We start from the raw sequence: 16,186 nt of genomic DNA on the forward strand, positions 1-16,186 counted from the left end.
GCGATTCTCAGCCGGACTGAAATCGCCCAAAAAGAGGCGGTACTCCACAGAACGTAGCATGACGCTGATTGGACTATATCCAGAGGCACAGTGACGGCTAGCGTGACTCTGTGGTTGAATGACATTGGTGGTGCGTCGCCCAATCGCCCTAATGAAGAAACCACCCCAGGATAATACACTGTAACATGATACCAAATGTATGTTAACAGCTTCAAAAAGTTAGTCTCTCACTTGGGGGCCGTCCATAAATGACGTCACGCACCTGGGGGGGGGTGGGGGTCAGACATTTGTGACGATGTGTGACGAGGGGGGGGGGGGTGAGAAATGTGACGTCACATCAAAATGCGCAACTTTAAATTAATATAAACAACACGTTCTACTTGATTAAATAGACTTTTTAATAAATGTTTTCTCCTACAACATCAGAGTGCAGCACCACATTAAATACGCACTACAATGACAATATATTCTTGGTTCTTTCGGTACAGTCACGTAGAAGGGAAATAATAAAAATATAAAACAATATTTTATTATTTCCCTTCTACGTGACTTTACCGAAAGAACCAAGAATATGAATCCCTGCAGTCACGAAAGCTTAAAATCAAAATAGGAAATATATTCCCTTTATAACGTTGCAACGTTCGGTTTTACGTCGTGGGAGCTCGCAAACCGGAACCACTTTGTGGGGCAGAGAGCGGAGTCGCTCTGCAACAGGATACAATTAATCCGCGACAAAATTAATACATGTTTTGTTTGTTAATTAATGAGACATTATGTTAATGTGGTAGGTAGGCAATTGGGGGCGGGGCGGGGGGGGGGCGCGCGCGCGAACCCCGTCCACCGATTTGAATGCAAGTCTCGCGTCAGCTTGAATTCCCGCGAGCCGGTCTTTGGTTCGCGAAGTCTCGCGATACTTTGACGCCGCCGCTCAAATTTGTGTGGCTCCCGGAGAGGCCGCGTCCAGGCGCTCGCCTCAGCGTGTGAGTTCGCGATTGAGTTGTGGTGGTGGTTGTTGGTGGTTGGTGTTGGTGGTTGTTGGTGGTGGTGGTTGTTGGTGGTGGTTGTGGTGGTTGGTGGTGGTGGTTGTGGTGGTGGTTGGTAGGTGGTTGTGGGTGGTGTTAGTGGTTGGTAGGTGGTTGTGGGTGGTGGTTGGTGGTGTTAGTGGTTGGTGGTGGTGTGCGCGTTGTGTTTGTTGTGCGCCTTGTGTTCTGCGGGTCATTGTGCTGCTTCCCTGCGCCGCGTGTGGTGTTTGCTGCTGCTGCTGCGAGGGGGAGCGGTGGTGTCGTAGTCGTTAGCGCTACGCTACGAACCCGGCGACCCGAGTTCGATTCCCGCACACGGCCCACCACCAACACCCGGTGACGATTATCCGAACTCCCTACGCGCCTCCCCTAACGCCTCCTCATCCTCTCAATCGAGTACCGTGTACGGTGTGTAATAAACATCGCCTTCATAGGGTTAACAGCACTTGCCCCTACAGCCTGTTAAAGTCTAGAGTCGCTAGGCCTCACCGCAATGCATGGGGGGAGGGCCTCCAGTCCGCTCTGTGTGCTCTGTACTTGAACACAATTCACTGTGTGAGCCGTGCTAGGTGTGCTGTGTGTGCTGTGTAACACGACGACTGCCTGGGTCACGGTACGATACTTCTAGAACGACTGTCAGTGCTACCCTGTGTGGCAGTGGTTGTGATCACTGTGGTGTAGCAAGTTCACGTGGTGAGGCACTGCCACACACATCGACTTGGGGGGCATCCTTGCCCCCAAGTGCTGTGGCATTCTTCTGTGGATTTGAAGCTTTGGTGACCGCAAGGATTCATACTCTTAGGTTTTTTTCGGTAAAGTCACGTAAAAAATAAATCGAAATAATAATAGAAATAATTTGTTTTATATAATTAATAAAATAATATTGATATTATTTGCATTATTTATTTTTTTCGGTAAAGTCACGTAGTTACAAATAAAAGAAAAAAATAATCGAAATAATAATAGAAATAAAATAATTAATATTATTATTTATATTATGCTTATTATTTATTTTTAACTACGGGACTTTACCGAAAAAACCTAAGAGCATTCTTCTGTGGCCCTGAAGCGTTGTCTGCTGTGAGGACGGTGCATTTGTCTCCTTTGTTTAATGCAGTGAGTGGATTGTCTTTCGTGAGGTGCTGCAGTATCATTACCCGTCCAAGCACTTGTCAGTGGACTACCTTTGATTGTGGGCAAATTCAGATGTTATTGGTCATCCCGTGCCATGTTAATCTCAGCGTTCTTCCTACAAAGTACCATCACAAGGAGAGAAACACAAACACATAGACATGATGTTGACAGTATTGAAACGGTTGTACGCTGTATGGACCTGAAAACTCAATGTCCCTGTACAAGAATACGGGGTAAATCGTATGGATTGACGGCTATGATAGTGTAGTGTATAGTGTAGGGTACAGTAAAGTGTAGGGTATAGGAGTGTATGGTAGTGTGTAGTGTCAAGTGCAAACCTGTCAACCCCTTATCAGTGCCTATCTTGTTACAGACAAATTCAGATCATATTGGTCACCCCGTGCCCCTTATACATCTCAACGTTAAAGCTACAAAGTCCCATCACAGGGAGATAAACACAAAAAATTGTTGTTGCCCGCATTGAAATGGCATTGGCCATATGGACGAGAAAACTCAATTTCCCTGTACAAGAATACGGGGTAAACCATGTGGGTTGTGTAATAAAGTGAACTCTATAATTGTGTGTGTACTGCGTATGATTGTATAGTGAACTGGGAATACAATATACATGTAGCGTGATGAGTGTACTAGAAGTATTATGCTGGATAATATTCTGTATTATACCACATAATACACTGCCTATTTTGTATGTAACTGTCTATTTTGTTGTAGTGTATGGTTTTTGTGAACTGTATTATGTAGTGTACTTTTTGTATTGTGTGTGTAGTGTTGTACTGTGTGTTGTGCTACAGTCTATTGATATGTTGTGTTTTACCGGTGCGTATTTTACGTTATCGTGAGTGTCCCTGGCAATTGCAGCAGTTTTGCTTTTACAGGTATGAACAACAGGTTCCACACTGCCCACCAGGGATTATTTGTCTGTCGTGAATATGGGGAGGGGTGGGGCTGGGTGGGGTGGGGCTGGGTGGGGAGGGGCTGGTCACCCCGTGGTGCCCTTATAAAACTCAACGTTTAACCTACTCACTACACTATACACGACACGATACACTACACTTACACAGGTAGGAACAACAGGTTCCACATTGATAATTATTTTTTTTTACCCTTCTATCTAGCAACAAAACTGACACCTTTTTTTCCCACATTGCCCACCAGGGATTATTTGTCTATCTGTCGTGCACGAATGCGCTGTCCAACCAAGTTCCTACCTGCCCACTCCGAAAGAACGTGTTAATTCCTAAAGGTTGCCTGCTCAAGCACAGCTACGCAGCGTTGAAAAGTCAAGGGCTAAACCGGCAAATAAACCGATCTCATGCCATAGTTGGGGTGGGGGGCCCATCGGTCCTTTGCAGAACCTCACCAACTCATCGCTTGAATTGCGTGTGAAGATGTCTAGCTAAATATGTTCCCTATTTAATGGTGAAAGCCAGCAGACCTTCAGTTGCAGTCAGTTTGTGGGGTCAGTTTCTCACAGCGGTCAATGTGCACCTTCACGCAGTCTGTTAATAAGCACGTTGTTTTTTCGCATTGCATCGTCCGCTCAGTGGCTGTGCGGATTTTTCTCGCGTGTGCAGAGAGCTCTTAACGTTTAAAGTAGGCAGTGGCATTTTTGCGTGCGTCAAATTCCACACAACCTCGCATTAAAACAAATACTTCACGCTCCTCCACTTTGCCTTTCATTATGATGGGCTTGTTACGTTTGGGGTTTTACTGGCTTTTTCAATGTCAGCACTTCAATGTTAACAATTAGATGTATACGGTATTATATCCCTGGTGTCTTAATGGTGAGTTAGCCCAATGGCCAAATCAATCTGGCATATTTCTGGAAATTGAATACAATTCTTGAATTGATTTTCTTTCTGGGAATTTTTTTGCAGCTGAGCTTTTGATTTGAGGATGAAGAAACAAGCCCATGTCATTGTTTACATTTTCTATTGTTGCACATCTGTATACCCTGACAACCCCAGCATTCTTAATCAAGTGAAATACAACTAATTACGAAATCGTGTATCACGTGTTCAGTTTAATTGGCCACTTGATTGTATATGTGCTTTGTACACACTGGCACAGTGTTTACACTGATACAGTCTTAACACAAACATAAGCTATTTTTGTTATCCCTTTAATTGCTTATGTAGTTTAATACCAAAGGGTATGTTATCTTGTGAGTAATTCACGTGGCCAAGCTATTGCCAACACGGTCCTAACGCTCCCATGCCGAGGTGTATCACCACAAAGGCAAGAAGATGGGGAAAATCTGATGGTCTTGTTCGCAGCCTTTGAGGGCTGTCATGTTACATAGCAGCAAGCACAGGATGTTTTACTGGTAGGAACCACCTGGTTCCACCAGCCCACAGGGGATTATTGTGTCCGTCCGTCGTGCATCAAAAAATAGGAGGGGTCGGGCTGGGTGGGGAGGGTGGGGAGGGGCTGGGTGGGGAGGGTGGGGCTGGGTGGGAGGGGAGGGGCTGGTCACCCCGTGGTGCCCTTATAAAACTCAATGTTTAACCTACTCACGCCGGCTTGTGCCCGCCCTCACAGTCGGGCATAGTTGCGGAATACACCACGCCGCCGTTGACCCTGGCCATTGACCGAGCAACCCAACGTTCCTACCAGCTCCCTCCGCAGGAATGTGTTTGCTTTACTGATAGGCACGGATTAAGCTGATGGTAGCCAAGACTACAATTCCAATACGCGACACACCCACGGTATGAAAAAAAGAGAGACAATGAGGAATAATGACATTAAATTGTGACTTCCATAACACCACCCCCTCCCACCTCACAATTTCTATTCCAGTGCTCCCTTTTGACCCCGTTGATGCGGTGAAGAAAAAAAAAATATTTCTGCTTTCACTTACGGGATGGATACATTTGGGGACGACTGAGCTATGCAGCAGATTCACCGGGTTGATGCGATTTGCAGCTACCTACGGGGATGGTAACGCTTGGAGTAAACAAGACTGCTTATGATGGGAATACAGGCTTGAGGTCTCGTTTTCTTTTATTTGTTAGTGTTGGAAGGTGAATTACTTCTCGGCAAGGTTTGGCCTGGAGGGCCCAAGGTTAGCTCTTAAAATATTTTTGCTGTTATTGTACCTGAGGGAGTAGAGAGGATTGTGGAAAAGAACCCTAAACCAAATTTATACTCTGGTCGTGTCGTCGTTTATTGTTTGGGAAACTTTAAAAAATGTTGGCACTTCAAGTTACGTATATGCACCAGGCGTGTTATTTCAAATACACGTGTGTACCTAAAAAAATAATGTGAATTATCCTTGTTAATTTAAGCATGCCAAATGATTCGTTAAATGTGTGTTTTTTTTTATTAATCTCACAATAAAATTGATATCCAGTATCCGCATACACTGAAATGTCTAATGTTAAATACATATTACAATTATTATTAAATATACAGTACAGGCAGACCTCGCTTAGTGCTCAAGGTGCGTTCCTGGAGAAGGGAGTGCGATCGAATTGGCACTAAAAGGGGGCATTATGCCATTGTATGTATGGGGATGCGTTCCTGAGAGCGTTATTTCTTTCGTATGAGCAATATATGAGGGTTTCATTGGGGGTATCGGTAATGGCGCTATTAATAATACAGATGGTAAACATGATTTCATTAATTTAAATAATAAATGTTTTTTAACACCATAAGTATTATGTACTGCACTCACGAGTGCATTCTCCTGTACACCTCCGATTAGCATGGTGGGCCACGTATGGTGCGAAAGAAGTCCATGCATATGTAGTGACGACAGGGACGGTCGAGCGTGAGGCAACACCCGTGTATTAACACTTATGTAGGTACAGCGTATAACTGAAGAGGTAGCGGCCCCTTCACCCGTTTATTAAGGGTAAGTAATCCCAGGCTAGCTCCCACTTATTCTCACACCCGTCCTCTCAAGGAGACGACCTGATCTTGGCCCTGGCTAGGCACAGATCCCGACTACCAGCCACACGAAGTCGGCCCTTAGAAGGACGTCGACCTGCGTGGCTCTGGAGTCGCGCACCGCTGGCTTGCTCTGGCCGGCCCCTTAGAAGGGCAGCGACCAGAGGAGTTCCAGGGACTAGCTAGCTGGCCTTCGATCTTCACTGGTTCTTCATCTTGACCCGTTCCCAACGTCTGCCTCGAACTCTCTGGCTCTCTCCGCCTTTTATACCAACTTGCCACCGAGGGGCGGGGCTGTGTGGGATCACAGCATCCCCCCACAGCCCCACAGGGTGGTAACCGTTGTGGACGTGATTGTGGACACCCCTGTGTAACCGTCCGTTTTCCTCCCGTAACACCCCTACACATGCAAGGCAGCGGTGGGAATAGAGGTTGGAGCTGCTGCGCTCCCCAATCGGGGTCATGGTGTGATGTCCTTGGTCAACATTTCTGTGTTGGCGGATCTTTTATGTGGTGCCTGAGACTCTAGTCTGGTCTCGTGAGTTCTCACCTGGCTAAACGCACCGATAGCAAAACATCTCTCGTGACCACAATTCGTTATAATCAAATTTCGTTTTTTTGTTGTAAAACATTTCTGCAGAATGAAGAGCAGTATAACGGATCGGCGTTCCGTGGAGTCGTGCGAAGCAAGGTCTCCCTGTATTCCGTGAAATAATAGAACTTGTCAACTTTGGCGTTTGCATTGTCCTTGTATTGTTCGCCTTTTGGTGGCCTATGCTCTATAGCACCGGTGAGACAAAGCCATGCAAGAGACTGTCTCTGGTGTAGGCCTATCAGTTTCAAGGACAATGCATACATTATCAAAGCATATTTGTATGTTTTACCGCAAGTATGTGTAATTAATGCACCCTTGATGCTTTGTAATAGATGTCTATTTGATGTTTGAACATCTTAACACCTGTATTTATTCCAGAAAGGGTAAAATATTTTCTTGATACTGGCAAAAAGGGTCCCAAAAATATTATTGAAACAATTTCTTATTTTAAAATATGGCTAACAATGTTCTTACATATCCTGTATTGCGATGTTCTTTGAAGCGCTACTTTAACCAGATTCACACGAGCAATGCACTTCGAGTCTTTCCCAACTTCTTCTTTCATATGGATTAAGAGCAGCAGATTCAATATGTAATTTTAGATTTGTTATCCACTCAATTGTCTGTTCAGAAGCAGAGTGGATCTCGTCCATTCCTCCTTTAAATGGGTGAACACAGCAGCCTGTTTACAATGTGGTTGATGTTTCGATTTAAAGCTTTCGTGACTGCAGGGATTCATCTTCTTGGTTCTTTCGGTAAAGTCACGTAGAAGGGAAGTTATAAAATAATAAAAATAAAACATAATAAAATAAAATAATTCTCACGACGTTTCGGCTACAACGCAAGCAGCCGTCTTCAGGTGAAGAATGAGACACTGCCAAGCTTGGCAGTTTCAAGGACAAAGCTTGGCAGTGTCTCATGAGACATTGCCAAGCTTGACAGTGTCTCATTCTTCACCTGAAGATGGCTGCTTGCGTTGTAGCCGAAACGTCGTGAGAATTATTTTATTTTATTATGTTTTATTTTTATTATTTTATCACTTCCCTTCTACGTGACTTTACCGAAAGAACCAAGAAGATGAATGTGGTTGATGGTTTGGGATTTGTGGCCACACTCGCAGTCCGCCATATTTTTGACTTGCCATTTGTGCATCAGGTGGCCGCATCCGGCCGTGCCCGGTGCTGATTCGGTAGATGGGTCGACCATTGGCGGCGTGGAATGTTGAAACCGGGAGGTCTTTCCCATCACGTCACCTGTTGACAAATAGTGACTGACAATGTGAGGACAGGATGAGTAATAAGTCAATGTATCGAATTGTGGCAATCTCTTCCTCGCTGTTGAGTTACTGCAACACTTGGAAGGGAGGCATGAAAACTTGCGTCACATTTCTCTACACAGGTGCCTTTGTGTTTAAGTGTTCCCGGGAAACATCCTCGAGTTTTAGAGGCCGCCGCCGCTACGAAACGTTCTGTTCCTTCCAAATTGGCAGTGTGCACGGACGAACTTTGTTTACCCCTCGATTGCACGGAACTCTGTAACCTTGCCGCATTTGCCCCATTTCCTTGCAGGAGAATTTGACTCTCATCATCTTGGATATTCCTCTAAACGTACAGTATTTAGATTGATTATTTTCAATGCAACTTTGTCATTTCGATTTAAAGCTTTCGTGACTGCAGGGATTCATCTTCTTGGTTCTTTCGGTAAAGTCACGTAGAAGGAAAATAATAAAATAATAAAAATAAAACATAATAAAATAATTCTCACGACGTTTCGGCCACAACGCAAGCAGCCGTCTTCAGGTGGAGAACAAGTACTTGACAGACCTGTTCTCCACCTGAAGACGGCTGCTTGCGTTGTGGCCGAAACGTCGTGAGAATTATTTTATTATGTTTTATTTTTATTATTTTCCTTCTACGTGATTTTACCGAAAGAACCAAGAAGATTAACTTTGTCATTGTTATGAAAAGAAAGTACAATACATGGTAGAGGAACATACCCGCACTTGGGGATGGCCTGAGGTAGGAAGAAGGTGGAGGTGTGATTGAAAAATGAGTGAACATCGAAGGAGAAGGGAAAGATCTTGAGATCGAGAGGGAGTTGGTCATGCAAATGTGCAGCAGAGAGAGAGTTGCAAACGTGACGGGTATCTGAGAATAAAGAGCCACCACTGACTGCGCGGAAGTTCACAAGGGGTTATATTTTCAGTATGCCTTGGTGTATTAGTTTGAGAGTAGAGTGAGGTGAGAGGTAGGCTGAAGAAAAATCATTTAGGATCCTAATAATGATGGGGGAATTCTTGTATTTTATCCTTGGTTGAATCTGCAGCCCGGGTAGGGATCTCCCAGAATGTTGTCGGTGTAATGAATGCCAAGCAATGAGATGCGTGGTTTATGGTTTCAGGATTTCAGCAAACGTCACTATGAACAGCAAAACCCCAGCAGGTGAAGACCCCAAGAAGTTGGAGAGGACGGGGCGAGTGCGGGAGATTGGCTCCCAGGCTGTGTGGTCGCTCTCCTCCTGCAAGCCTGGTGAGTCTTCGACAGATGGCTCTTGTCATTACCAATGCCGTGAGCCTTTGCGCTTCCCTCATTCCACTGCCGCTGCTTATAGGATGAGCAGCGCCGCATTTAACAAAAACAAGACCGATTGAAAGATACGCATTCCCCTCTCCAATTCCGCTTGGGCCACTCGCATATTGTGCGGATGATGCACTGCCAACTTAACCACTTTAACAATCAGACTTTGTATTTAAAATATTCTGTTAATATTCGTACAGGGCATGGGAGACACTTGATAACGTTGATGTTTGTTTAATTTTCCACGTTATATTTTTTTGTTGTGACACTGGGTTGTTCAGTTACCTTGATCTCTGCAGATTATATAGCTCTGAGAACCTGGTGGGCAGGGGCAATGAATGGGAAGCAGATGAGGGGAGGTACAGCCACAGGCAAAAAGTGCCATAGGCATCCCTGTAACGTGCATGTAGCGAGTCTCGTTTCTGTGTCTTGCAATAGCCTTTTGGTTGGACACAAAGTCATTTCGTCAGTACCCCAAGACCGTTAACTTGCCCTATGTGCACGTTTTCTGTTCATTGTAGTATACGACTCTCAAGTCCTTGTTCTTAACGTGACATTACCTGCTCACCTATGCCACTGTGACCACCAGGATTTGGCGTGGATCAACTGCGGGATGACAACCTGGAGACGTACTGGCAGTCGGATGGCTCCCAGCCGCACCTGGTCAACATCCAGTTCAGGTGAGAGCCTGTAGTCAGCCGAGGTTCGCCTTGCCCTCCACTGCTGCCCATGGTGGTGTAGTCAAGGGGCAAGATGCATGGCCAGATCTTTCATGCACGTTGTTAAACACAGAATCCAAATATGTATTTATCTTGCAGAAAACAGATGAGCTATGAAGCTCTTTTTCACAGATGTCCAGTAATACAACTATGACCAAATCACCCGGAATATGCCCAAGCTTGGAAGCTACGCAAGGTTAAGCCTCGACATCGTTGGAAGGCGGAACACTACACACAGATGTTAAAGGCTGTAGACTGCGGAGCAGCGTTTTGAACAGCAGAGGACAGTTCTAGATTTGAAGCTTTCGTGACTGCAAGGATTTATACGCTTAGTTCTTTCGGTAAAGTCACGTAGGTAAAAAAAATGAAATAAAAATTAATAAAAATTAAATAATAAAATCACGACGTTTCGGAGGCAACACAAGTCTCCGTCATCAGGTGGGACTGTCACAGCCAGATTTGCTGCATCAAGTGAGGCAGGGATTCCTAGATGCAAGCTCTTAAATACAAGTTAAGGAGGAGGAGAGGGGGGGAGTTTATCAGAATGTGGTAGCCAATGGGCAGTGCATCAAAAACCATTGTACTCTACCGCTATGTTTACAAAGTTATGCACACCATTTTTACCACCCTAGAATGGCCAGGATGGGGAAGTATGGTCAAGTTACCCCCTTGACCCGCACAGCATCGAAAGGTCTCCATCCAGTAGCCAACTGACGGAATTGCCGTATAAGTACGTGTCCTTAAATCTGGTGTTGGTCACCAGAATGCAGTGTGGTGCGCCTCTGCGTCCCCTGTGCCACAGCTAAGTTTTGCACAGTCTATTGCACAGTCGCATTACTTTGGCGTTTTAACAGCGATGGCGGCTTGCTAAGTGATCAATATTTTACAGATGAGAAAAGAGGAATGTCTTTCATGTGGCACTCGCTGCGGCAGGTGGAGGGCCCCTTTTTCGAGGGGCGTTTAAACTGCTCTTCAGTGACTTTCACGCTCGGCAGTCTTGTGGATTTGCCTGGAGTGGCATAGTTTTGGCAGAAATGCTAATAACTGCCAATAACATTTCATAAATGGTTTCCGTATGGGTGCTATGGGGGACTGTTTTGGTCCAACTTTTTTTACCATAGGACGTTACCGGTATTAGTGGCCTTGGCAAAATTACGTCTTGGACACAGATTGTCGTGAAATTTCCAAAATGCGTCGGGAGCCGTGGAAATATTTGAACGTGTTTGATTGGCAGCATGTTCGCGTAATGATTCGTGAGTTGGATCGAGGATAATTACGTCAAAAATTTGATCAGAATTGAAGTGTTTTTGCCAAAAAATGTGAATATCGTAAAGAATTTTTGCATGTACATAAAAAGCTAAGCCAAGGAAAGCATATTGTACTCGCTCTGGAAAACCTGTAGTTAAAAAAACATCTAATGTGAACTCCACATGAATGAATGAATGTGTCTTATCAATCTTGGTAATACATATTCTGGCAAAACGCTGTGTCCATCATGGGTGTTTTTGAAGGGGGGGCTAGAGTCAAATCAGATAACAACACTTGCCAATCTCCTCAAGGAGCATAACCCATCACGTGAACTCCGGTCATCGTCGCAGCGGCGTCTTTTGGCTGGCCACGAATAAACGCGGTGGTCACCACATGGCGCGCTTTCAAACGCCCTTCTTCACCGTCTGGAACGCGCTCCTCCTCCCGATATTCGGAAGCCACTTGAGCGATGCACTATTATATCTAGATTTAAAACTCATTTAATGAAGAATAGCTTTTTGTGTTGAGTGTGTTGTCCTTCCCCCCGCACCTCCGATTAGTGTGGTTGGTTACGTATGGCACGAAAGAAGTTCAACATACATACATACGTTGGCCGTGGCAAGGCTTCGAACTCGGGTCTCCTCCGGGGTTACTTTGCGAAAAGTATTTGTAGTTTGAATGAGTGAATTTATATATGTAATGACACGATGTTTGCGTGTTATATCACAGCTTGTGATATGCTTTTTTATCATTCATCAAATGCGGTAAAATCGAATTGTAATTTTTTGAAATAGAAAAATATATTCAATCACCAGCTTCTGCAAACTTATAAGTATTCTACATGTTGGATTTATAGAACTAAGAAACTGTATGAATTGGTGGTTTAGTGGTATTTTAGTCGGCTGTGGGTGTAGTCATGGATATTTGGCTGCATGCCTGTGGTTTTAGATTACCAATTGCCGAAGACAATGGATCGAAAGATGTCTGCATTCCTTAACTTTGTTGGGGTTACATCGAAGTCAAAATAAAACTGGGAAGTTAATAATGCACATTAACATACATGCAACATTGAAAAGGTTTGACTTCATTAAGAGTTTCAGGCCAAAAATGTGAATAATGAGCCCTGTTTAATTCCCTGGTATATATGTTTTTTGTAACCCAACCTTGTTTTTACTCGGGGGGGCGGAGTGGTGCTCGAAGTCACCAGACGGGTCAAGCCTCTACCACTCAGGATATTAGCTTCATGCGCAATTTCAGCAGGAAATTGGTTACGAGGAAATCACGACAACCGGGTTGTGGGTCGACTTCTTGCTCGCTCTCACGATGACGTGAGGGTATTTAACGTTCTCCACAAGGTCATTTTCACGCCTTGCCGGGGGGCCACCGTGAAGCGCGTGGTTGTGCGGCGACGTTTTTTTGTTTGTTGCGTTTCGTTTGGCCTCCTCCAGGAGGAAAACGACGGTGAAGATGGTGTGCATCTACGCGGACTACAAGGCTGACGAGAGCTACACGCCCAGCCGCATCTCCATCCGCGTCGGCAATAACTTCCATGACCTCCAGGATGTGCAGGTAGGAGTCCACACACCGGCTTTTGGTTCACTCGCCCAACTTTTAAGTCACCCAGCCACTGTAACTGTAGTTGTGAATAATAGGAATGTGTCCGATACACACCTCTTAAATCATCCAACCACTGTCACTGAAGTTGTGAACAATAGAGATGTAACCGATTTTTTATTTCAGCTGTTAAAATCCCCATTATCAGGCTCGGAATGCACGCGTCGAATCGTGCGTGCAGGAGTTGCTTATTTCTGATCCGGATATGTTTTGCGCTGCCTCTGAACAAGTCTTTCAGGATTTTGCCGATCTTGTCGGACAGCGGAAACTCGGCGAGCTTAATCGCGGATAGGATTTGGATAGGCGGCCGCCATGCATAACAGGTTGTTGTAGGCTACTGCGGGGCTCCGTGGTCAGCAGAGGGCACTTGCAATACTCTGCTCCAACGTTTTTGCTCTCCGCCTTCATAAATCTGCACTGACAAGCACGGCAAGGTGGGGGAGGCCCTCATCCGGCTGCAGGTTGCAAAATTGTTGTGTGTTATGCAGTGGGCTAAGGGTCCAAGATGTGCTACAATGGACGTTAGAGCATCTATTTGAGAAGCAATCTTGAACCTTAATGTTGACAATTTGTTGAATCAAAGTAAAGTAGCGTGCAAATTGTATGGCGATTATAGGGAGTGTGCCAAGGGTGTGTTTTGGATTTAGTTGCAAGAGGGGCCTTTATTTGTTTTTATAGACAATGGCACTTTAGTGGTGAGCGCACAGTGCTTACAAAGTTGAATGCTAAATTATAAGAAAGGCAGGTAACTGTAACGTATTGTTGGTGTGAAATATTCAGCTTATTTTAGCCAGCGCTATATATGTATATACATTGTGGTACAGATTTATTTGCAAGCGGTCTTGTAAAATGGGTGTAAATGTTTATGGTCTACTCCATGCTTACCACCACTATTCACCATAGTTGTTTCATAGTTGTTTCTTTCAAGCACGGATTACGCTGTAGTTCAATGGAGTTGGCAGGTTGATGTAAACCCTCATTATGGAGGCACCAATTAATTACCTTCCCACATGCGAAAGCCTACTCCAGTTTCCTTGCATCTATTCACCTCCCTTTAACATTTGGGCGAGACGTATGAGCGAGGAGGCAGCTCTTTTTGTTGAACTTGCATCTTGCCGTGGTATCGACTGGTGGGAGGTTTTTTCCTACAGTGCATTGACTTCACGACATAGGTTATTCACATTCATCGCGCGGATTTTTAGTTAAACGCGCTAAAAAGTGACGCACAAGGTCAAGACGTGTGAAGTTCTAGGAATAACAATGCCGCCCAGTTTGACACTTTAATGTGCTTAATTTTGCTTGGCAGACTAAACCAGTGGTGTGACAGACCGACTTAAAAAAACTGTCCAATTTCATGCGGTGTCTCTGTTTCAGAATCTTCCATTTCCATGATGACGATTGGAAGTTTGCTCACCGACATTTGGGTTAGAATTCATATTTCGATGTCTCTGTGCGGTCTGGCACCATTAAGTCGAGCGCTACATTTTTCCTTTCTTTGAGAGAGAGACCTTGCCGGATTTATTGAACACGTTAATTCAGTGCGTGATGGCGCTGCTAAACGCGGTGAAGCTTGTTTACAAGAATGCCCCCCATGAGTTTTTCAGACAGGTGAAGCGATGGTGTTGGAGTAAATTGGCCGCAAGCCAGGGGACCAGTCTCCGCAGGAGGCTAGACTTGTATGGAGGCCCCCCCGTGGGATTTAGAGTCGACAGGAAGACGGGACAGAAGGCTAGACTCCCTGAGGGCCCAGCCGTTTCTAATGCGTTGCTTTTCCAGTCTGGCGAGGCAGGTGAGGACATTCTGACAGCCGTCACATTGCATAGCATTAACAGCTGAAGCTAGGTGTGTGTTTGTTCAAGCCCTTCTGGGGGTAATATTCCACAGTGCGGGGGAAAAAATAAGAAATTATACAATTTGCTCACTGTTTTTTTTTCTTTCTGGGAAAAATAATGAATGAATAGCTTTCGTTTGTTTTTACTGAATTGGTTCTAAATAAAGTTCATTGTTTGGAGTGTTGAAGTGATGAAGACGTACTGTTGTGAAAGTACATTCTTTTTGTAGTTTGTAGGATGTCTCCTTAATGCGTCATTCTCCAAAGACGGGTCAAGAAAATAAGAATTTGAGTGAAGACCACGCTGCTTTTATTTCCATTGAACAGTTAAAACAAAAGTTTCCAATAGCAACAAGAGCTTAAAGAACATTATACATATAAAGGAAAAGAAACATTGAAAAAGGTTGAGAGGAAGTTGGAGTGTAATTGAGCTAATCAGTGATGCTGAGTGGAGAGGCGAGTAAATGTGATGATAATGTCAAAGGAGTGAACGTCTCAGTCTGTTTTCTTTATGATGCCATGCTCTCTAATGGTTACCTGGCCCAGGATCAGGTTTCAAACTTTCAGACGGCAAACCTTCAATTAGCGAGGCCAGCCCATGACATCATCGCCAAGCCAGCCACTGTGGAATACTTTAATTGATTTGCATTCCATGACTGATTAAGTGCAACCCCATTTCCACTCGGCTATTAGCATTTTTTGTCAAAAAATATTTTTAATTTTCAAAACGTCTGTACTTCGTCATGCATTCAATCAATTATTTCAGCAGTCCTTTATTTCAGGGAAGGTGGGAGTCCGTAGAGTTCTGAGGTGAGTAGCCAGTGAGGTTACCACCGCAACTCTATCCAGATTTCATTAGCTGTGTACCTAAAATTCAAACTACGAACTATTTTTTATTTTACCGGGTTAAGGCCCACGGAGCTACATTGCTCTTTTTAACAAGCGACTTGACCACAAGTAATAGCTCAACAAGAAGTGGCTTATCACGTGGAAATGTATAGCAGCCATACTTTAACACATTTTTCTAAATGTGGAGGAAATAATCCGAGCACCCTGAGAAAAATCCATGTGACCACGGGGAGAATGGGCAAACTCCAAATATACAGGCGTCAGGGTCAGGATCGAACCCACGACCAGTTTACCAGGTGAGATAGTTAACATCTCACCACTGCAACACCCTAGCAGATCCTGGTGTGTGGAGAGGTTTTTTTCCAACCAGATATTGTTAACGCTGCTTCCAGGATGCATTAGCCTGTAATTCACAACTTGAGCGGCAATGGTTGTTGAATTACATGGAATTGGAAAACTCCCAAATCCACTGGGCTGCAAAATGCTCAGATGGCAGCACATCAAGTGGGTTTGTGAACGTGTCTGCGCAGATTTGTAGCCTCCCTTATCATGTATAGATTTATATCGTGCCTTATTCTAAAGCTGCTTTACAGCGATCATGAAATTGTGCATAAGATGACAGTGGTTGCGATGAAGAGAGGGATTATAATTAAAAGCGGTGGTGTAGTTGCATGGTTTTTCTCCGA

At 44.6% G+C, this 16,186-nt stretch overlaps 1 protein-coding gene across 1 annotated transcript in view; it reads left to right on the forward strand.

Annotated features, from left to right (window-relative positions):
- The first annotated feature begins 899 nt into the window (after positions 1-899).
- ANAPC10 (anaphase promoting complex subunit 10) overlaps positions 900-16,186 on the forward strand; it is a 47,470-nt gene continuing 32,183 nt past the window's right edge. The window contains exons 1-4 of the mRNA XM_078863003.1: positions 900-980; positions 9,064-9,191; positions 9,829-9,919; positions 12,655-12,775. Of these exons, the coding sequence (XP_078719129.1) occupies positions 9,083-9,191; positions 9,829-9,919; positions 12,655-12,775 (321 nt within the window). The 5' untranslated portion in view covers positions 900-980; positions 9,064-9,082. The remainder of the gene's footprint in view (positions 981-9,063; positions 9,192-9,828; positions 9,920-12,654; positions 12,776-16,186) is intronic.

The sequence above is a fragment of the Lampetra fluviatilis genome, chromosome 15 (assembly GCF_964198595.1).
Source record: "Lampetra fluviatilis chromosome 15, kcLamFluv1.1, whole genome shotgun sequence".
NCBI lineage: Eukaryota > Metazoa > Chordata > Hyperoartia > Petromyzontiformes > Petromyzontidae > Lampetra > Lampetra fluviatilis.